Source organism: Ahaetulla prasina, chromosome 5 (assembly GCF_028640845.1).
Source record: "Ahaetulla prasina isolate Xishuangbanna chromosome 5, ASM2864084v1, whole genome shotgun sequence".
In the NCBI taxonomy this organism is placed as follows: domain Eukaryota; kingdom Metazoa; phylum Chordata; class Lepidosauria; order Squamata; family Colubridae; genus Ahaetulla; species Ahaetulla prasina.
The window spans coordinates 2,418,024-2,441,532 of record NC_080543.1 but is presented as its reverse complement, the minus strand read 5'-3'; the positions used below and the strand labels follow the sequence as shown (position 1 = coordinate 2,441,532).

At 45.5% G+C, this 23,509-nt stretch overlaps 2 protein-coding genes across 2 annotated transcripts in view; both read right to left on the bottom strand.

Moving 5' to 3' along the window:
* Positions 1-3,997, bottom strand: part of ATG16L2 (autophagy related 16 like 2) — a 52,966-nt gene extending 48,969 nt beyond the window's left edge. The window contains exon 1 of the mRNA XM_058185067.1: positions 3,861-3,997. Coding sequence (XP_058041050.1) covers positions 3,861-3,972 — 112 coding nt within the window. The 5' untranslated portion in view covers positions 3,973-3,997. The remainder of the gene's footprint in view (positions 1-3,860) is intronic.
* Positions 3,998-14,263: 10,266 nt separating this feature from the next.
* LOC131199361 (disintegrin and metalloproteinase domain-containing protein 9-like) overlaps positions 14,264-23,509 on the bottom strand; it is a 39,515-nt gene continuing 30,269 nt past the window's right edge. The window contains exons 15-19 of the mRNA XM_058185066.1: positions 21,812-21,889; positions 20,226-20,337; positions 16,672-16,762; positions 16,452-16,506; positions 14,264-14,473 (exon numbers count right to left, since the gene is read on the bottom strand). Coding sequence (XP_058041049.1) covers positions 14,264-14,473; positions 16,452-16,506; positions 16,672-16,762; positions 20,226-20,337; positions 21,812-21,889 — 546 coding nt within the window. The remainder of the gene's footprint in view (positions 14,474-16,451; positions 16,507-16,671; positions 16,763-20,225; positions 20,338-21,811; positions 21,890-23,509) is intronic.

Sequence of the window (23,509 nt, the reverse complement as noted above, 5' to 3'; positions counted from 1 at the left end):
TCTGCCTGTACACAGAGTCCTCGACTTACAACTGTCCGCTTAGCGACCGTTCAAAGTTACAACGGCAATGAAAAAATTGAATTATGATCGGCCCCCGCACTGGACGCAGAATACAAAGCTGGCTTTGTAACTGGTTAAATGTCCTTTTTCGTTTGGCTAAACGCCTTCTTTTTCTCACTTTCTGTCAAGATAAAATCGTGAATAATTGAGGAAATATAAAAAAGAGCCACCAGCATGCCAGAGGTTGCAAATCATGGGCGATGAAGTCTCAACATTTTATTGCATTTATTAAATCTGCACACTGGGAAAAATAAAACTTGGAAATTAGTTTGGAAAGAACAAGGGGCTCTAAAAAAAGACAGAGTCTCCAACAGCAACCAACATAATCGCAGCCCTCCAGATTCATGCTCCCTCTGTAGATGGCTTAGTTTGTGTCTTGAATGTTAATTCCTGGCTTTTAAAAAGTGATTTTTGAACAGTTTCTCAATCTTGGCCAATTGAAGATGGGCGGACTTCAACTCCCAGAATTCCCTAGCCAGCCTGGTTGGCTGGGGAATTCTGGGAGTTGAAGTCCACCCATCTTCAAGTGGCTGACTAGGGAATTCTGGGAGTTGAAGTCCACCCATCTTCAAGTGGCCGACTAGGGAATTCTGGGAGTTGAAGTCCACCCATCTTCAAGTGGCCGGCTGGGGAATTCTGGGAGTTGAAGTCCACCCATCTTCAAGTGGCCGGCTGGGGAATTCTGGGAGTTGAAGTCCGCCCATCTTCAAGTGGCTGGTTGGGGAATTCTGGGAGTTGAAGTCCACCCATCTTCAAGTGGCTGACTAGGGAATTCTGGGAGTTGAAGTCCACCCATCTTCAAGTAGCCGGCTGGGGAATTCTGGGAGTTGAAGTCCACCCATCTTCAAGTGGCCGGCTGGGGAATTCTGGGAGTTGAAGTCCACCCATCTTCAAGTGGCTGACTAGGGAATTCTGGGAGTTGAAGTCCACCCATCTTCAAGTGGCTGACTAGGGAATTCTGGGAGTTGAAGTCCACCCATCTTCAAGTGGCCGACTGGGGAATTCTGGGAGTTGAAGTCCACCCATCTTCAAGTGGCCGGCTGGGGAATTCTGGGAGTTGAAGTCCACCCATCTTCAAGTGGCCGGCTGCGGAATTCTGGGAGTTGAAGTCCGCCCATCTTCAAGTGGCTGGTTGGGGAATTCTGGGAGTTGAAGTCCACCCATCTTCAAGTGGCTGACTAGGGAATTCTGGGAGTTGAAGTCCGCCCATCTTCAAGTGGCTGGTTGGGGAATTCTGGGAGTTGAAGTCCACCCATCTTCAAGTGGCCGACTAGGGAATTCTGGGAGTTGAAGTCCACCCATCTTCAAGTGGCTGGGGAATTCTGGGAGTTGAAGTCCACCCATCTTCAAGTGGCTGACTGGGGAATTCTGGGAGTTGAAGTCCGCCCATCTTCAAGTAGCTGACTAGGGAATTCTGGGAGTTGAAGTCCACCCATCTTCAAGTGGCCGGCTGGGGAATTCTGGGAGTTGAAGTCCACCCATCTTCAAGTGGCCGACTAGGGAATTCTGGGAGTTGAAGTCCACCCATCTTCAAGTGGCCGGCTGGGGAATTCTGGGAGTTGAAGTCCACCCATCTTCAAGTGGCTGGTTGGGGAATTCTGGGAGTTGAAGTCCGCCCATCTTCAAGTGGCCGGCTGGGGAATTCTGGGAGTTGAAGTCCACCCATCTTCAAGTGGCCGGCTGGGGAATTCTGGGAGTTGAAGTCCACCCATCTTCAAGTGGCCGGCTGCGGAATTCTGGGAGTTGAAGTCCACCCATCTTCAAGTGGCTGGTTGGGGAATTCTGGGAGTTGAAGTCCACCCATCTTCAAGTGGCTGACTAGGGAATTCTGGGAGTTGAAGTCCGCCCATCTTCAAGTGGCTGGTTGGGGAATTCTGGGAGTTGAAGTCCACCCATCTTCAAGTGGCCGGCTGGGGAATTCTGAGTTGAAGTCCACCCATCTTCAAGTGGCTGGGGAATTCTGGGAGTTGAAGTCCACCCATCTTCAAGTGGCTGACTAGGGAATTCTGGGAGTTGAAGTCCGCCCATCTTCAAGTGGCTGGTTGGGGAATTCTGGGAGTTGAAGTCCACCCATCTTCAAGTGGCCGACTAGGGAATTCTGGGAGTTGAAGTCCACCCATCTTCAAGTGGCCGGCTGGGGAATTCTGAGAGTTGAAGTCCACCCATCTTCAAGTGGCCGGCTGGGGAATTCTGGGAGTTGAAGTCCACCCATCTTCAAGTAGCCGGCTGGGGAATTCTGGGAGTTGAAGTCCACCCATCTTCAAGTGGCCGGCTGGGGAATTCTGGGAGTTGAAGTCCACCCATCTTCAAGTGGCCGGCTGCGGAATTCTGGGAGTTGAAGTCCACCCATCTTCAAGTGGCTGACTAGGGAATTCTGGGAGTTGAAGTCCACCCATCTTCAAGTGGCTGGTTGGGGAATTCTGGGAGTTGAAGTCCACCAGGCTTAAAGTTGCCAAGGTTGGGGACCCCTGATGCAGATCAATGCCAGGGCAAGCAGCTCCCACCCTCCGGAAAGGCAAAACTGGAAAGGATGTCCAGAGGGATGGGAGGGGGGTGCTAGATGCCCCAAAGCTGCCCCCCCCCAGAATTGGGGAGGAGGAGAAGCAGAAGGAAGGGTGGAGGTAGAAGGGGCAGCTCTGTGCTTGGCAGGGCAGCCTGGGTTGAGTTGGCAGCCACGGACCGGTGGGCATGGGAGTGGGGAGCCCTGGCACACACACACACACAGAGTTGCGCCTGTCGGTGCTGCTTTGGGGTCGCTGCTGGCTGAGCCCTCTGCACATGCTCTCTCTCACGAGGGGAGGCAGCCCTTCTTCGCCTCCTCCTCACAGTGACAGGCAGCCTCTGGGCTAGTGCAGAGCGTCCCAGGGCTCCTTCGTCGTCTCTGCCCCTCCCGCCCCGGCAATGCATCCTCTGGGCGGGTGCAAAGCGCCCCCGGGCTTTCCCTTTTTCCTCTCCCCCTTGCAGGACAGACTCTGGGCGCGTACAGAGTGCTTCGCGGCCCCTTCATCGCCTCCCCTCCAGCAATGGGCCGACGCAGAGCGCTCCGGGGCCCCTTTTACTCCCTGTCTCCCCGGCAGGACAGCCTCTGGGCGCGTGCAAAGCGCCCCACCCCCGGCCCCTTCACCGTCTCCTCTGGGCGCGTGCAGAGCGCAGAGCGGGCCTTCTTCCACCCCACCCGCAACACCCACCCCACTTGGCAAGGCAGCCTCTGGGCGCGTGCAAAGCGCCTCCGGACCCCCTCCACCGTTTTCCCTCCAGCAAGGCAACCTCTGGGCGCCTGCAGAGAGCTTCCCGACCCCTTTACTGTTTTCCTTCCAGCAGTGCAACCTCTGGGCGCGTGCAGAGCGTTTCCCGACCCCTTTACCGTTTTCCCTTCAGCAATGCAACCTCTGGGCGCCTGCAGAGCGCCCTCCCGGCCCTTTCCACCATCCCCCCTCCAGCAATGCAGCCTCTGAGCGCGAGCAGAGCGGGCCTTCTTCCACCCCACCCACCCCACTTGGCAAGGCAGCCTCCGGGCGCGTGCGAAGCGCCTCCGGACCCCCTTCACCGTTTTCCCTCCAGCAAGGCAACCTCTGGGCGCGTGCAGAGCGCTTCCCGACCCCTTTACCGTTTTCCTTCCAGCAATGCAACCTCTGGGCGCGTGCAGAGCGCCTCCGGACCCCCTTCACCGTTTTCCCTCCAGCAAGGCAACCTCTGGGCGCGTGCAGAGCGCCCTCCCGGCCCTTTCCACCGTCCCCCCCCTCTAGCAAGGCAGCCTCTGGGCGCGTGCAGAGCGCCGCTTTCTCCGGGGAGCCACTCACAGGCTTGCACGAGATCCCAGAAGCGCGCTTTCTGCGCCCGGTCGCGCTGCTGCAGCTGCCGGACGATGTGGCGCTTCCAGCGGCCGCAGCAGCACAAGCCTCCCTCGGCCATGGCCGGCTTTGCGCTGCCCGGAGGTCCGAGCGGGCCCGGGAAGGAGGAGGAGGAGGAGGAGGAGGAGAAATCCCCGTGGCGTCATCGGGAGGGGCGGGGCCAGAAAGGGGGAATCCCAGGGCTCGCCGCCTCGCCAACCTGGCGCCCGCTGCATCTCTTTCCTCCCCCACGCAGTTCGTGGAATGGGGGCTGTAGTTCTTTCCCCCACCCCCGTGCTCAGCCCAGATGCTCAGCCGTCCCACGAAGCGGGGGGGGCATTTTTGGGGAGAGGGGAGGGGGAAAATCTGGGCGCCCCCTGCTCCGGCATCCTTGAGCCCGCGGGCGCCCAGAAGGGAGTCTACCTGTCCTGTAACCCAGCTGCCTAACTCTGAACTCTGCACACCTTTCGGTCCGTGGCCTCGGCCTTTGTACCCAGCAAGGGAGCGCCAGGTGCGCGTTTGCCAAGAGAGGGTTCCATGCCACCTTCATTGTGTTTGCCCCAACAGATCCCGTCGTGGCTTCTGATTTGCAAACTACACGGAGACCACGTCAATAGAAGAGAATCTCTAGCTGTGGGGTCCTTGGTGGCTTCTGAGCTGGGTGGTTTTCTTGGAGACATTTCACGACCCAACTAGGGAATGTCATCGGTGCTAGAGGAGGAGAAGGAGGTCCAGGGGTCCTTGGTGTGCTGTTGGGTTTGGTGGTTTTCTTGCAGACGTTTGATGACCCAACTAGATAATGTTATCAGTAAGAAAAAGGTTGGGTAATAAAAGGCAGTGAGGTTTGCAGAGAAGAGGAGGAGGAGGAAGAGAAGAAGAAGAAGAAGAAGGAGAAGGAGAAGGAGGAGGAGGAGGAGAAGAAGAAGAAGAAGAAGAAGAAGAAGAAGAAGAAGAAGAAGAAGAAGAAGAAGAAGAAGAAGAAGAAGAAGAAGAAGAAGAAGAAGAAGAAGTGAGGTCCTTGTTATCTTTTGAGCTTAGTTGTTCTCTTGCAGACGTTTCCTGACTCAGCTAGATAACATCATCAGTGCTAGAAGGGAGTGGGGTTCGTGAGGAGGAGGAGGAGGAGGAGGAGGAGGAGGAGAAGAAGAAGAAGGAGAAGAAGAAGAAGAAGAAGAAGAAGAAGAAGAAGAAGAAGAAGAAGAAGAAGAAGAAGAAGAAGAAGAAGAAGAAGAAGAAGAAGAAGAAGTAGTAGTCAGACATCCTTACTGCTCTCTGAGCGGGGTTGTTTCTTGGAGATGTTTCATGACCCAACTAGGTAATATCACCAGTGTTAGAAGACGGGGTTTTAGGAGGAGGAGGAAGAAGAAGAAGAAGAAGAAGAAAAGAAGAGGAGGAGGAGGAGGAGAAGAAGAGGGGGAGGAGGGGGAGGGGGAGGGGAGGAAGAAGAAGAAAATCTGGTGTTCTTAGTGTTCTCTGAGCTTGGTTGTTTTCTTGGAGATGATTCATGACCCAACTAGATAATATCACCAGTGTTAGAAGATGGGGGTTTTAGGAGGAGGAGGAGGAGGAGGAAGAAGAAGAAGAAGAAGAAGAAGAAGAAGAAGAAGAAGAAGAAGAAGAAGAAGAAGAAGAAGAAGAAGAAGAAGAAGAAGAAGAAGAAGAAGAAGAAGAAGAAGAAAAGAAAAGGAGGAGGAGGAGGAGAAGAAGAGGAGGGGGAGGGGAGGGGGAGGGGAGGAAGAAGAAGAAAATCTGGTGTTCTTAGTGTTCTCTGAGCTTGGTTGTTTTCTTGGAGACGTTTCATGACCCAACTAGGTAATATCATCAGTGTTAGAAGATAGGGAGTTTTAAGAGGAGGAGGATAAATATGGCATTTCTTCTCTGAGCTTGGTGGTGTTTTTGCAGACAATTCATGACCCAACAAGGTAACATCATCAGTGCTAGAAGACGGTGTGTGCGTGTGTGTGTGGAGAGGAGGATGAGGATGGGGATTATGGGGTTCTTCGTGCTCTCTGAGCCTGGCGGTTTTCTTCCTTCAGGGGGATGAAATGGAGGAGGAAGGATCTTGCACAAACGTCCCTACCGTTCCTGTCCTATTGTTTCCTTTCATTATATCCAATTAATATAGTTATTACATACTTATCCTCATATATATATGCTTATATATTATATAGTTATTTTCATGCTTATGCTTATATATACTGTTATGACAAATAAAAATAAAATAAAAAAAAAGATGCAGAACTAAACTCTCCCCTTCCTCCTCCTGCAAAAAAAACAACAACAACCCTGCAGATGTGGCAACCAAGACTCAAAACCAGGATCGGGTCATTCCTGCTGGCCTTTTCTATCCCTCCCTCGGAACCATTTTCCATCTGAACTCCGGGATGGGGAAATGGTTTTAGGCAGTTCAGAGGGGGAGAGGATAGCTGTCTGTCAACAAAATGAGCAGGTTACGGGAAGGGAGCATCTGGGCAGAGGTGGACATTTTATTCCGGGGAAGAAAAAATGAAAATTAGCGGCGGTCTGCGGAAAAGAACTGGAGGAAGATAGGAAGGATATAAAAATGCATTTTAAGCTGATTAATATAATACAGCAATGTTAGATTTATGATTTATATTGATATATTGATCATCAATTGTGTTGTAAATGTTGTACCTTGATGAAGGTATCTTTTCTTTTATGTACACTGAGAGCAGATGCACCAAGACAAATTCCTTGTGTGTCCAATCACACTTGGCCAATAAAATTCTATTCTATTCTATTCTATTCTAATACAGCAATGTTAGATTCCCAACCTTTGCAAAACAGTCCCCCCAAAATCTTTTAAAACTACTATTAAATTACTAAATCTATTTACAAATTGTTAGCATGTCATCTATAAACTATATTAACAAGATAATTAACAGAGAGAATTATATTAATCAGCATTATTATATTAATCAGCATTGGTATTATATTTATTAATCAGCATTCAAATAGGGAGGATGTAACATGTATGTGTTTGTTTTTTTCTTTTTAAAAAAAGATACAAATGTTTAATCTTTTTTGTCGTGTATTTTTAATTCTTTTGTCCTTTTTTAAAAAAAACATTTTGGTATTTGGTATTTTAAAATTCTTTTACTACCAGTATATGAATCCTTAGGTTTTTTTCCAAGCTTCGATCAAGGCCCTGGTTATAATTTCTGGAATGCTGGCTAGTTTGAGGATAAATTACATTATGTTCCTCTTCCATACCCAGGTACTGCATTGCATAAGATTTATTTTCTTTTTTACAGAAGCTAAAAGAGCTGAAAACTTGCAGTATATGCTGCATTTTCATCGCTGTTTTTAATGGGTCTTTGGTCGCTTATCTTCTAATTTGTATTCTGTCGTGGGCGATTGATCCGTATGCCAAGCTGAACGTTAATTGGAAATTTAACAGCGTAAATCACAGAAGCCCATTTCAAACTCATTTACCACGGATGCAGTTTGATTGCAGGTTGTAATTGGCATGTAATTATTGTATGCTAATTGAGCGGGGGATTTCTCCCCCTCCCGTCTTGCCGTAAATCCAAAACACCCAGTGCGAAAATTTGGTTGCATTAACTGCATTGTGCTAAGTCTAAGAGAACTAATAGGTCCTGCGCCTGAGTCCGAGTGGATAATCACTTAAATAGGAACCAGCATGTAAAAAGGATGTAAAAAGGATGTTGAGACTCTAGAAAGAGTGCAGAGAAGAGCAACAAAGACGATGAGGGGACTGGAGGCTAAAACATATGAAGAACGGTTGCAGGAACTCAGTATGCCTAGTTTAATGAAAAGAAGGACTAGGGGAGACATGATAACAGTCTTCCAATATCTCAGGGGCTGCCCCAAAAAAGAGGGAGCCAAGCTATTCTCCAAAGCACCTGAGGGTAGAACAAGAAGCAATGGGTGGAAACTGATCAAGGAGAGAAGCAACTTAGAACTAAGGAGACATTTCCTGAAAGTGAGAACAATTAATCAGTGGAACAACTTTTTTTTTTTAATTTGCATTTATATCCCGCCCTTCTCCGAAGACTCAGGGCGGCTTACACTATGTTAGCAATAGTCTTCATCCTATTTGTATATTTATATACAAAGTCAACTTATTGCCCCCAACAATCTGGGTCCTCATTTTACCTACCTTATAAAGAATGGAAGGCTGAGTCAACCTTGGGCCTGGTGGGACTTGAACTTGCAGTAATTGCAGGCAGCTGCTGTTAATAACAGACTGTCTTACCAGTCTGAGCCACAGAGGCCCAGAAGTTGCCTGCAGAAGTTGTAAATGTTCCAACACTGGAAATTTTTAAGAAAATGCTGGATAGCCATTTGTCTGAAATGATGTAGGGTTTCCTGCCTGGGCAGGGGGTTGGATTAGAAGACCCCAAAGGTCCCTTCCAACTCTGATATTATTATTATTATTATTATTATTATTATTATTATTATTATTATTATTATTATTATTATTATTATTATTATTATTATTATTATTATTATTAGCCAAAAAGGCCAAGAAGAGGCTGGACAGTTGCTTGTCTATAATATTGTAGGGTTTCCTGCTTGACGGGTTGGACTAGAAGACCTCTAAGGTCCCTTTCATCTCTCCTATTCTAACAACATGAGTCAGATCTGTTCATCCAAGTTTAATCAACTTTATAAAGTAAATCAGGTATAAAAGTTTTTGGCTTTCTCAACGTTCTGTAGTTCTGAGCTTGCCACCCTTAAAAAAAACAATACAGGCGCACTTACATTTTAGTTAAATACAGGTAGTCCTCGACATACGACCACAATTGAGGCAGAATTTCTGCTGCTCAGTGAAACAGTTGCTAAGTGAATTTCGCCCCAATTTACGAGCTTTCTGGCCACTGTGGTTAAATGGATCACTGCCATTGTTAGGTTAATCTGGCTTCCCCATTGACTTTGCTGGTCAGAAGGTCTCAAAAGTATATAGTCAGTTGCCAAACATCTAAATTTTGCTCACGTGACCATGGGGACGCTGCAGCGGTCGTAAGAGTGAACAATGGTCGTTAAGTCACTTTTTTCCAGTGCCGCTGTTACCTTTGAATGGTCACTAAATGAACTGTTGTAAGCTGAGAATATCTAGCTGCTTCCTAATGAGTCACATTTTTTTTTTTTTTAGAAAAAATGTAGTGGTTTTAAAACAAACAAAAACAATGGATATTGCTCTACGTCTCCGGTTTCTAACATTTACGTCAAGTTCAAGTTACTATATCATATATTCCTCAGTCGATATACAAATTTACATATCTCCTAATTCCTTATATATCAAGTATATATTACTTCTACCCCTACAACTATAAACATGTTTAATAAACCTATTATACCCCCACAAGTACAATAGACGTTGATATATACATTTTCAGACATTCATCATCTCTTGTTTTTGGCATTCTTCCTCCAGTCGTAGAATTTACCCCAGACCTCATAGTACCTCGATTTGTTTTTGTCTTTGAGTTCTAAAGTAAGACTGTCCCATCTCTGCACAGTTGTAAATTTTGCTTATTACTTCTTCTTCTGATTGTATTTCTTTACACTTCCATATTTGAGCAAATGCTAATCTTGCCTCGGTTAATATATGTAATGTTAAGCAGGTTACATTTTTATCGTATTTGCCATCCATCATGCCCAATAAGAGAAATTCTGGTTTGACCTCTATTTTGACCATTAGCATCTCTTCTAACCAGCTTCTTATTTGCTGCCAGAATTTTTTGGCATTCCCACCACATGTGATAGAATGATCCTAACTCAATTTCACATTTCCAACAAATTGGAGAATATTTGTTACTATTTTTTGCCAATCTTGTGGGTGCCAAGTGTCACCTGTAAAACATTTTGTACAAGTTTTCTTTGTAAGAGGCTGCCAATGTGATTTTGATATCCCCCCCCCTACAAATTTTGCCAATTATCCAGATCAATACTGTACCCAAAACATCTACCCCACATTATCATCTCCTTAATTTGTTCTTCAGACATTCTTGTTCTAATAGGTACCTGTATAGTTTTCTTATGGCCTTTCCCTCCGAATTTAATAAAATTTTATCCAACTCTGATGGTTCTAGTTTTACGCCCATTTCCTTTTTTGTCCTTCATAAATTTAGATTGTATTTGTAGATATACCCAAGATTCTAATTCAATTCCTTCTTCCTTTAATTTGTTCCTTGATTTCAGTTCCCCTTTCACATTTAATAATTCTTTGTGTGTAACAGCCTCTCCTGTTTTGAAAAGATTAGGATGTGTGAGCGTTTCTACTACCGATATCCAATTAGGGATCTCTATATAATTACTTCTTTTGGTTTTAAGCCAAATATCTAAAAATGTTTTCCTAATATAATGCCTTTGGAAGTACTGGTGGACTTTATGTTTCTCTTCCCAGATGATAGCATGCCCCCCCCCATTTGGAGATCATGTCCTTCTAATGTCAACAGCCTTCTATTTTTGAGATGTAGCCCAAAACTGCATGAGTCACTTTTTTCAATGTACGGTAACTTCGCAAAGCCATTAAATGAATGGTCATAAGCAGTGGTGGGTTTCAATTTTTTTTACTACAGGTTCTGTGGGTGTGGCAGGAGAAAGATACTGCAAAATCTCCATTCCCACCCCACTCCAGGGGAAGGATACTGTAAAATCGCCATTCCCTCCCCAATCCAGGGGAAGGTTACTGCAAAATCCCCATTTCCTCCCCAATCAGCTGGGACTCGGGAGGCAGAGAATCGATGGGAGCGGGGCTGTCAGAATTTTTACTACCAGTTCTGTGGGTGTGGCTTGGTGGGCGTGGCATTGCTTGGTGGGCGTGGCTTGGTGGGTGTGGCAGCGGAAGGTTACTGCAAAATCCCCATTTCCTCCCAATCAGCTGGGACTCGGGAGGCAGAGAATCGATGGGGGCGGGGCCAGTCAGAGGTGATATTTACCGGTTCTCCAAACTACTCAAAATTTCCGCTACCGGTTCTCCAGAACTGGTCAGTACCTGCTGAAACCCACCTCTGGTTGTAAATCTAGGATGGCCTGTATCAGGAAATTGTTATTTGCCTAACTAGTTGGGCAGGCAATATATAAACTAACTATGTATGTTTGTAGAAAGGCATGATATTGCTTTAAGGCTGTGCTGCATCATTGCAAGCATCCTGATTGGTTGAGCTCTGTAGCCAATGTATAAAAGGACTCCTAAATGATGGCTTGTGGGGAATCTACAGGGACGCTACAGCATTGTCACCTGATGACATGCTGCAACTGTATATTTGACCTTTATGATCGTTGCTTGATCATGGCTAGTTACTGATTCCTCAAGATACTAACTGTTGTGAATTGAACTGGGTTTGGCCGAACTGAAAGAAGACCTTCTTTGTTGTGCAAGTCTACGTTGGTAAGAAGACTTTGTAACATCCCTGACTGACTTTGTATGTGTATGACCTGGAATTGTTTTTGGACTATGACTTTGCCTTTTCCCTAAAAGTAAAGGAATATCAAACCCCAGTTTGTCTGCAAGTGACTGTTATTGTATACAACCAGTCTCAGTCGTTTTCATGCGTAGGGTACTCTGCTCAACAGTCCACAACCTTAGTTGTGAACCCAGATAGGGCCTCTGGTGGCTCAGACTGCTAAGACTGAGTCTGTTATTAACAGCAGCTCCTTGCAATTACTGCAGGTTCAAGTCCCACCAGGCTCAAGGTTGACTGAGCCTTCCATCCTTTATAAGGTGGGTAAAATGAGGACCCAGATTGTTGGGGGCAATAAAAAGTTGACTTTGTATATAATATACAAATGGATGAAGATTATTGCTTGACAGAGTGTAAGCCGCCCTGAGTCTTCGGAGAAGGGTGGGATATAAATGCAAATAAAAAAAAAAGATTTATTCAGCCTTCCATCCTTCCAAGGTCAGTAAAATGAGGGCCCAGATTGTTGGGGGCAATAAAAGTTGACTTTGTATATAATATACAAATGGATGAAGACTATTGCTTGACAGAGTGTAAGCCGCCCTGAGTCTTCGGAGAAGGGCGGGATATAAATGCAAATTAAAAAAAAAAAAGATTACCCTTAACAGCCTATGTCACAAGAAGATTTGCTGAGATTCACTTCCCTAAGAAATCTTTATTCTGTGTTCCCCAATCTGTGCTTTGGCTTTATTTAGTTCTTTTTTAACCACTCCAAAACAAACGGTCGTTTTTAAACTTTGCACCCAAGGTCCCACTTTCACTTTTCCTCCTTTGCGTTTGTTGCCTTGAACCTGCAACAATGAGAAACTGCTTCCGTCATACAGGTCACTCACCTGAGGGCCTCTGTGTACGCTGGGTGTGTTTTCAACACGTCTTATGTTGAAATATTTCTTTTCCCGTCAGCAAGCAGCTCAGGGCAGGAAGCCCATCCTTTGGTCTCCAGGCCACGCCAATGTCTTTCTGTTTTGTTTTTGACTTTTTAAAATTGGTTTCTCAAAATATAAAATGTGATAATATAAAAGACAAAGGCAAATTCAAAAAAGTGATAGAAAATCATATATTTATATACAGAGAGAAAGAGAGGGAGAGGGAAAGGGAAAGAGAGAGAAAGAAAGAAAGAGAAAGAAAGGAAAGAAGGAAGGAAAGGAAGGAAGGAAGGAAGGAAGGAAGGAAAAGAAAGAAGAAAAAAGGCACCGTCTTAGAATTCTTTAGCAGTTGTTTCATGACCCAACCAGGTAATGTCATCAGTTGTAAAATGGGGCAAAATATTTCTCACTTAGCAACCTAAATTTTGGCTGCAATTGTGGACATAAATTGAGGATTACCTGAAACCTCTTCAGTCTTCTTTTGTCCTTTTTTCCTTTCCTTTCCTGCGGTCTGCATTCCTACCTATTTTATTGTGCCTGCTACAATTTAAAACACTCCACGATTAGCAGACAGGAGCTTAAAATTCTTCCCCCTTCATCTATGATTTTTTATTTATTCAAACTCCCACACCATTCCAAGGGTCTTCATCCCAAATTGTATAGCTAAAAGGTCTGTAGAGATTCTCCATCATCCAGGTCATGGTTGTCCCAAAGATTGCTTTTTTCAGGAGGCAACTGGACTTTCTGGTTTTTTCTTTTGAAGACGTTTCGCTTCTCCTCCAAGGAGCTTCTTCAGCTCTGACAGGATGATGGGAACATCCTTTGAAGGGTGTGGGAGGAGGAATGGATTTCCAGAGGAAAAATTGCAGACCACAGGAACCATTTGCACCACTCAGGTGACCCTGAGGACACAGGTAAGCCTCCAAGTGGCCTCAATGACCCTCTCAAAGGATGCAAATGACCAGCTGTCTGCAAGGAGTATCAATCCTTCCATTCCCCACCATCCTGTCAGAGCTGAAGAAACTCCTTGAATGAGAAGCGAAACATCTTCAAAAGAAAAAAACATAAAAGTCCAGTTCCCTCCTAGGAAAATAAAAAAAAGAACCTTTGGGACAACCGTGACCTGGATGATGAAGAATCTGTAGAAGACTTTAAGAGGGATGGACTTCAACTCCCAGAATTCACCAAGCCAGCATGATGTTTCATGAGTCAACTAGGGAACATCTGGTAGGTCTACTTGAGTTCTGGCCCATCGGATCAGTGATAAAATAAATTTCAGTTGGTTTTAAATGGACCATGCAACACTATGTGTGGCCAACATTACAACCTCACAAAAGATCAAGGGTAATGAAAATTGGAGAGAGAGGTCCTTAAAACTGGTGGCTCAACAGACTAATGCAGTCTGTTATTAACAGCAGCTGCCTGCAATTACTGCAGGTTCAAGCCCCACCAGGCCCAAGGTTGACTCAGCCTTCCATCCTTTATAAGGTAGGTAAAATGAGGACCCAGATTGTTGGGGGCAATAAGTTGACTTTGTATATAATATACAAATAGGATGAAGACTATTGCTTGACATAGTGTAAGCCGCCCTGAGCCTTCAGAGAAGGGCGGTATAAAAATTTAATAAATAATAAATAATAATAATAATAAAGGCAAATAAAAAAAAACACCATGAAGACACGATCTTGAAAAACATGCCTGGCAGGAATTTCCCTGCAGAGGGCACACCAAGACAGCAAGTAGCCTGTTTTATTTGCTGGATAAACTCTCATTTTAATTCCTGCTGGACCAAAACTTGTAAGATGCCAACAGGAACAGCCGAAGGAGTTTCACTTTTCCTTCAAGGGCTCTGGGAAGCGGTTTCTGATGTGTGTCTGTGAACGGCAGGCAGCCGCACCTCAATAGGAAATGCAAATAATGGTCAAAAAAGGGAGGAAAAAACAACAACTCCAGTTTATTTGAAGACTTTTGAGTGTCCAAGCCAAGAAACAGGATATTTTATGCAACGGCAGAAGATTCCACGGAAAAATAAAGGGTTGGATGGAGCTCACTAGGTCTAGGTGGCGAAAGTGACGTCTAATCTGGATTTCCCAGCTCTGGAGGTAGACATGGCGCTTTTGAGTTCCGGGGTCTTCACGTACGCGATGCTTCTTTGAGTTTCCAGTGAAATGGCGGTTTTGGACTTGAGCTTCCTGGAAGAAGAGCTTCTCAAGCCGCTATGCGACCGCCTCACGCCGGTCTTTGAGGATCTGCCTCTCAGGGTTCCCTTGAAGAGACAGAAGGGGAAAAAATTAGGATTACTATAACCCAGACGTGGGCAGCTATGGTCCTTTTATGACCTTGGACTTCGACTCCCAGAATTCCTGAGCCAGCATTTTTATTGGGGTTTTTAAATTAGGTGAAATGCTAATATATATATATTCCAAGTCCATCTATGATATGCCATATGAATAGAATAGAAGAGAATTTTTAAAGAATAGAAGAGAATTTTTTTATTGGCCAAGTGTGGTTGGAGACACAAGGAATTTGTCTTTGGTGCAGACGCTCTCAGGGTACATGAAAGAAAAGATACGTTCATCATGAATCATAAGGTACAGCACTTAATGATAGTCATAGGCAAAGAAGCAATCAAACCGTATTAAGAAACAGTCAATAAAAATCGTAAGGATACCAGCAACAAGGTTACTTATTTACTAATTTATGCTGAATAAATAAATGAATAAATATTGTTTCTGAGATGGTGGCAGAAGCCTCAGTCCCCTTGGAAATTCCCAGTTAAGGCTGTAAGTTAAGTACCTTAACTTACAGCCATAATTAATTAATTAATTAATTAATTAATAATTAATATTTAATAATTATTTAATATTTAATAATAAATAATAATAATTTAATAAATATTTAATATTTAATAATTAATAATTTAATATTAATAATTAACTTACAACCATAATTAATTAATTAATAATAAATAATAACTAATAAATAATTACTTAAGTACTAAGTTTAACTCACAGAATCATCTATTGTAATGTCCTTCCTGTTAAAGACTACTTCAGCTTCAATTGCAATAATACTAGAGCAACCAATAGATTTAAACTTAATGTCAACCGCTTTAATCTAGATTGCAGAAAATATGACTTCTGTAACAGAATCATCAGTGCTTGGAACACTTTACCTGACTCTGTGGTCTCTTCCCATAATCCTAAAAGCTTTAACCAAAAACTTTCTACTATTGACCTCACCCCATTCCTAAGAGGAACATAAGGGGCGTGCATAAGCGCACAAACGTGCCTACCGTTCCTGTCCTATTGTTTTTTCTTTTCTTCTTCCTATATATATGCTTATACCTCCTTATATTTACTCGTATATATGTTTATTTACTATATAATCTTTTTGTATGATACCTACATATATTGTTGTGACAAAATAAAATAAATAAATAAATAAATAAACCTGAAAGTACCTTGTGTGTCCAATCACACTTGGCCAATAAAATTCTATTCTATTCTATTCTATTCTATTCTATTCTATTCTATTCTATTCTATTCTATTCTATTCTATTCTATCCCATCCCATCCCATCCCATCCCATCCCATCCTCTATTCTATTCTATTCTATTCTATTCTATTCTATTCTATTCTATTCTATTCCATTCCATTCCATTCCACTCCACTCCATATTTTCTATTCTATTCTATTCTATTCTATTCTATTCTATTCTATTCTATTCTATTCTATTCTATTCTATTCTATTCTGAAAGAACATACAGGTAATCTTCAATTTATGACCACAACTGATCCCAACATTTCTGTGAGACACTTGTTAAGTGAATTTTGCTCCATTTCATGACTTTCCTTGCCACAGTTAAGTGAACACTACAGTTATTAAATGAGCAACCCGGTTGTTAAGTGAATCTGGCTTCCCCATGAACTTTGCACCTCAGAAGGTCGCAAAAAAAAGGGGATCCCGTGACCCCCCAAGACACTGCAACCGTCATAAATACGAGTCCCAAGCATCTGAATTTTGATCACGAGATGCTACAACGGTCGCTCGTGTGAAAAAAAATGTCATTAGCCACTTTTTTCAGTTCTGTCGTAACTTCGAACAGTTACTAAATGAGCTATTGTAAGTGGAGGACTGGCTATACGAGGCATTTGCCTTCAGAAAGGGCTGGTCAACGGGGGTGAATTAGGGGCTGAGCCCCCCCCCTCCTAATAAGCGGTTGGTTCTTTCCATCAACTTACTTTACTGGCCGATTTTTTGGGGCGTCGTCTGGGAATTGCCGCGATCCATTTAAAGCTGGAAAGGAAAGAGACGTCGTGAATTCTTTCGTGGATTCTAAGCAAGCAAGATGCGAAGGATTCCCCCCCCCACCGCCTTGCATGCTCAGGATTCGAACGCGGGCCCTCCGGCCACATCCTCCTCTTATCCCCCTGCGCTCAGGAGGAAGGCCATTTTACTTACAAGGCGTCGACGTGGCGCGCGATGAAAACCCCCCCTGCCAGGACGATCAGACCGATCAGGGTGAAGAGCCCAACGACGACGATGGTGGGCACTGGGGGATTAAAGAGAGAAGAAGAAGCCTGAACGGGGCTTGCGAATGTTTGTATGTTTGTTCGAAACCAGGATTTGTGGGCCAAGGGTCAGGGATGCCTGCAGCAGGGTGCGGGAAAGCAAAGGGGTGAAATCTAAAAATTTTCCCGACCGGTTCTGTGGGGCGTGGCTTAATTGGTGGGCGTGGCTGGGTGGGCGTGGCCAATAACAATAAATAATAAAAACAATAAAGTATAAAAAAAAATAAGAGGTATCAAAAACCAACTTTCACACTTTACACACACACAACACAACACAACTGACTCACACACAATGAAAAAGCAGCTGCACTTCACACACTTCACACAGCCACAAAAAGCTCAAAAACCTACTTTCACACTTTACACAACTCACACACACACACAAAATGCCACATACAGCTTTCTGAGATTTGGTGTGTTTGTGTAGTTAGAGTGAAACACTACAGAAACACACCAAATCTCAGAAAGCTGCACAAATATTTTATTTTATTATTTTATTTTATTTTATTGTGGATTTCAAGTCCCAGAGTTCCTCAGCTAGCAAAGCAGGAAGTCAAAGCAAGCTTTTTTTTTTCCTTCAGTAGCTGAAGAAAGAATAGAATAGAATAGAATAGAATTTTATTGGCCAAGTGTGATTGGACACACAAGGAATTTGACTTGGTGCATATGCTCTCAGTGTACATAAAAGAAAAGATACCTTCATCAAGGTATGCATGCAGTTGCCAGCCCGAAAGAGCAGTAATTATAGGTAAGTGAGGAGGGGGCACTGGGTGGGCATGGGTGGGGGCTCTTGTAAGTGGAGGCTGTTAAAAAAGTGAGTTTAAAAGCCTGTGAGGATCAGGAAACTCCTCTGGGATCACCAGAGGAGGCTTTTAAATCCTGGGGTTTTTTCCTTTTTTCCCCCCTCCTTTGGCTGAAGAGGGTTTTTAAAAAAAAACTTTTAAAGGTTTTGATCTCTGCTCAGCCCTGTGATCATCAGAGGGTTTTTTTTTTTTTTTTACTTTTAAAGGCATGTTTCGGCTGAAGAAAAACTTTTAAAAGTAAAAAAAAAAACCTCTGCTGATGGTGCGGCTCAGCAGAGGCAGGGGGGCGTGGCCAGGGATTTTTGCTACCGGTCCTCCGAACCAGCAGCCGCCATCGCTACCTAATCGGGGGGAGCATTTCACCCCTGGGGCAGCCCCCTCTGAGGCTCCGCCTATTGAATCAGAATAGAATGTGCTGGAAGGGACTTTGGAGGTCTTCTAGTCCAGCCCCCTGCCCAAGCAGGAGGAGAACCTATGTAACAAGTAACAACAACAGAGTTGGAAGGGACCTTGGAGGCCTTCTAGTCCAACCCCCTGCCCAGGCAGGAAACCCTACATCATCTCAGACAGATGGTTATCCAACATTTTCTTAAAAATTTCCAGTGTTGGAGCATTTACAACTTCTGCAGGCAAGTCGTTCCGTTGATTAATTGTTCTAACAGTCAGGAAATTTCTCCTTAGTTCTAAGTTGCTTCTCTCCTTGATCAGTTTCCACCCATTGCTTCTTGTTCTACCCTCAGGTGCTTTGGAGAACAGCCTGACTCCCTCTTCTTTGTGGCAGCCCCTGAGATATTGGAACACAGCTATCATGTCTCCCCTAGTCCTTCTTTTCATTAAACGAGCCATACCCAGTTCCTGCAAGCGTTCTTCATATGTTTTAGCCTCCAGTCCCCTCATCATCTTTGTTGCTCTTCTCTGCACTCTTTCTAGAGTCTCAACATCCTTTTTACATCGTGGAGACCAAAACTGGATGCAATATTCCAAGTGTGGCCTTACCAAGGCATTATAAAGTGGTATTAACATTTCACGTGATCTTGATTCTATCCCTCTGTTTATGCAGCCCAGAACTGTGTTGGCTTTTTTAGCAGCTGCTGCACACGGCTGGCTCATATCTAAATGGTTGTCCACTATGATTTAATCCTTATGATAAATCCTTATGATTTATATTGCTATATTGATCATCAATTGTGTTATAAATGTTGTACCTTGATGAACGTATCTTTTCTTTTATGTACACTGAGAGCATTTGCACCAAGACAAATTCCTTGTGTGTCCAATCACACTTGGCCAATAAAAAAAATTCTATTCTATAAAAATTCTATTCTATTCTATCTAGGACTCCAAGATCCCTCTCACAGGTACTACTATTGAGCCATCATTTTAGACAGGTGCCTCTTTAGAATAGACTCTTCTTAAAAACATCCAGTGTCATTGCAGGACACCAGGACACGGTGACGTCTAGTCCCACCTGTTCGAAGAATAATTTGGGGTCCCTACTTGCACTGGGACGGCACAAGAATAAAAAAAAAAGGGGGGGAGGGGCAATTCCAGGCAGCTGGGATGAAAGAAGGACGATTTGTTCCCTAAAAGCAACGAGTTTGCCTTCAGGGGCAGCTGCAGAGAAATGGGGTAAAGAAGCAGGTTTTTATAGGGGGTTGGACTAGAAGACCTCCAAGGTCCCTTCCAACTCTGATATTATTATTATTATATAGGGGGAGCATGTGGAAGTGTCTATGTGCTGTTTTCAGGCTGACACGTGTGTGTGTGTGTGCAGGTAAGTATTCTTGTGAACACGCAGTTCCACTGGGAAACCTAATTTAGTTAACTGGATTTGTGTTTCGGAGACCTTCTCCTTTGATATGTGGATTAGGCCCGCATAACTTCAGAAGTTGTGGGAGCTTCATCCCTGGAAGCTTTCAAGAAGAGACTGGGCTGCCATCTGTCGGAAATGGTGTAGGGTCTCCTGCTTGGGCGGGTGGGGGTGGGGGGGGTTGGACTAGACCCTTCCAACTCTGTTATAATCTGTCAGTTTAAACTTATTTGGAGATTTGAGGAAGTTTGATTTAAGGGTTCCCCCCCCCTCTCCGTTTGCTATTTTTACTTGTTTAATTTAGTTTCAGCTTGATTGTCAATTACGTAGTAGAGACACTGATTTTCATTCTGGATTTTGTTAATGCTTTAAGGGAATATGGAAACAGTATATAATATATTTTGATATAAAACGTCTCACTCACCTTAGCCGTAAACCCAACTGGGTGACCTTGGGCCAATCACCAGGAGACGGTGAGTTCTAGTCCCGCCTTAGCCTTAAAACCCAACTGGGTGACCTTGGGCCAATCACCAGGAGACGGTGAGTTCTAGTCCCGCCTTAGCCGTAAAACCCAACTGGGTGACCTTGGGCCAATCACCAGGAGACGGTGAGTTCTAGTCCTGCCTTAGCCGTAAAACCCAACTGGGTGACTTTGGGTCAATCACCAGGAGGCGGTGATTTCTAGTCCCGCCTTAGCTGTAAAACCCAACTGGGTGACCTTGGGCCAACCACCAGGAGACGGTGAGTTCTAGTCCCACCTTAGCCATAAAACCCAGCTGGTCTGAACGGGACAGGAGACAAAGAAGCAGGGAGGAAAGAGAGGCCGCCTACACTGATATGGTGGAGGGGGCCCACTGTCGATGCTTCCCCCAAACCCTGGTTTGGTGCATAAGGGAGGGGCCCATCCGTAAGAGCAATGGCAGTTTCGGTTGCTGTTGCAGACCTGAAAACAAACAAGGAGATGGCCAGGATTGGCAAAGGTCCAGACCCAGGAAGAAAAACTTTGACAGTCACATTTCCACCCTAGCCAGAGAAGTCTGCCGGCTCAGGATTGCGTGAGGCACAAATGTTGCTTATATGACTGGGGTCTCCAAACAACTGGGTGACCTTGGGCCAATCACCAGGAGACGGTGAGTTCTAGTCCCGTCTTAGCTGTAAAACCCAACTGGGTGACCTTGGGCCAATCACCAGGAGACGGTGAGTTCTAGTCCCACCTTAGCCGTAAAACCCAACTGGGTGACCTTGGGCCAATCACCAGGAGACGGTGAGTTCTAGTCCCGCCTTAGCCGTAAAACCCAACTGGGTGACCTTGGGCCAACCACCAGGAGACGGTGAGTTCTAGTCCCAAATTAGCCATAAAACCCAACTGGGTGACCTTGGGCCAATCACCAGGAGACGGTGAGTTCTAGTCCCACCTTAGCCGTAAAACCCAACTGGGTGACCTTGGGCCAATCACCAGGAGACGGTGAGTTCTTAGCCATAAAACCCAACTGGGTGACCTTGGGCCAACCACCAGGAGACTGTGAGTTCTAGTCCCGCCTTAGCCGTAAAACCCAACTGGGTGACCTTGGGCCAACCACCAGGAGACGGTGAGTTCTAGTCCCAAATTAGCCATAAAACCCAACTGGGTGACCTTGGGCCAATCACCAGGAGACGGTGAATTCTAGTCCCGCCTTAGCCGTAAAACCCAACTGGGTGACCTTGGGCCAATCACCAGGAGACGGTGAGTTCTAGTCCCGCCTTAGCCGTAAAACCCAACTGGGTGACCTTGGGCCAATCACCAGGAGACGGTGAGTTCTTAGCCATAAAACCCAACTGGGTGACCTTGGGCCAACCACCAGGAGACTGTGAGTTCTAGTCCCCCCTTAGTCATAAAACCCAACTGGGTGACCTTGGGCCAATCACCAGGAGACGGTGAGTTCTTAGCCATAAAACCCAACTGGGTGATCTTGGGCCAACCACCAGGAGACGGTGAGTTCTAGTCCCACCTTAGCCATAAAACCCAACTGGGTGACCTTGGGCCAATCACCAGAGACGGTGAGTTCTAGTCCCCCCTTAGTCATAAAACCCAGCTGGGTGACCTTGGGCCGATGACCAGGAGACTGTGAGTTCTAGTCCCACCTTAGCCATAAAACCCAACTGGGTGACCTTGGGCCAACCACCAGGAGACTGTGAGTTCTAGTCCCCCCTTAGTCATAAAACCCAACTGGGTGACCTTGGGCCAATCACCAGGAGACGGTGAGTTCTTAGCCATAAAACCCAACTGGGTGATCTTGGGCCAACCACCAGGAGACGGTGAATTCTCCCAGGATGGGGAATAAGAATTGCTTTGATCCCCACTGTTGCGGCCGCCATCTTCACTTTTTTTGGGGGGAGGACACCCTTGGGCATGGATGATAGCCCAGTTTGCCACTTACTCCTCGGTATCTACACGTAGAAGGATCGCAGTCGAAATCCAGCACAGCCACGTCCACGCACGATCTATTTAAGCAGATCTAGAAAAGGAGAGACACCTTTGCACCAAAAGTCTGAATTCTTAAAGCTAAAAGTAAAGGTTCCCCTAGCACATAAGTGCTAGTCATTGCTGACTCTAGGGGGCGCTGCTCATCTCCGTTTCAAAGCTGAGGAGCTAGCGCTGTCCGAAGACATCTCCGTGGTCATGTGGCCGGCATGACTCAACGCCAAAGGCTCAAGGAACGCTCTTCCCTTCCCACCAAAGGTGGTCCCTATTTTTTCTACTTGCATTTTTACGTGCTTTCGAACTGCTAGGTTGGCAGGAGTTGGGACAAGTCACGGGAACTCACCCCTTTACACAGCAGCACTAGGGATTGGAACCACTGAACTGCCGATCTTTCAATCGACAAGCTCAGAGTCTTAGCCACTGACCCACCACGTCCCTTACTTATAATACACGTTGAATTCCTTATTTATACATGCTGAATTCTTACAAGATGTATAAAGTCATTTCTAGCAAAGTCTTCTAGCGCGGCAGCCCCCAAATATTTGGGGAACCAGGGACCGGTTCCATGGGGGAGAGTTTTTCCGTGGACCAGACGGGTTGTGGTTTGGTGTGCTGCCTGCATCTCACTCACAGATGGGGCTTCGCTTGTTTGCGTGGCCTGGTTTCTGGCATGCCATGGAGCAGTTCTGATCCATGGACATTGGGGATCCCTGTTTTAGGGTACTTTGGGAAAAAAGATGGATCTAGAACAGTGGTGGATTTCAATTTTTTTTACTACCGGTTCTGTGGGTGTGGCTTGGTGGGTGTGGCATGGCTTGGTGGGCGTGGCAGGGAAAGGATACTGCAAAATCTCCATTCCCACCCCATTCTGGGAGAAGGATACTGCAAAATCCCCATTTCCTCCCAATCAGCTGGGACTCAGGAGGCAGAGAATAGATGGGGGCGGGGCCAGTCAGAATTTTTACTACCAGTTCTGTGGGTGTGGCTTGGTGGGCGTGGCATGGCTTGGTGGGTGTGGCTTGGTGGGTTTGGCATGGCTTGGTGGGCGTGGCAGGGAAAGGATACTGCAAAATCTCCATTCCCACCCCATTCTGGGAGAAGGTTATTGCAAAATCCCCATTTCCTCCCAATCAGCTGGGACTTGGGAGGCAGAGAATCGATGGGGGCGGGGCCAGTCAGAATTTTTACTACCAGTTCTGTGGGTGTGGCTTGGTGGGCGTGGCATGGCTTGGTGGGCATGGCTTGGTGGGCGTGGCAGGGGAAGGTTACTGCAAAATCCCCATTTCCTCCCGATCAGCTGGGACTCGGGAGGCAGAGAATCGATGGGGGTGGGGCCAGTCAGAATTTTTACTACCGGTTCTCCCAACTATTCAAAATTTCTGCTACTGGTTCTCCAGAACTGGTCAGAACCTGCTGAAACCCACCTCTAATCCAGAACTTCTGTTTTCCCCACCCTTAGTTAAACAATCCCCTTTCCCATAAAACTGGTAGTCCTTGACCTACGGCCAAGATGGAGCCAAATTTGTGTTGGTAAGTGAGACAGTTCTGAAGGGAGTTTTGGCCCATTTTAGCAAGCTTTCTTGCCACAGTCGTTAAGTGAATCATTGCTGTTGTTAAGTGAGGAACACGGTTGTTAAGTGAATCCAGCTTCCAG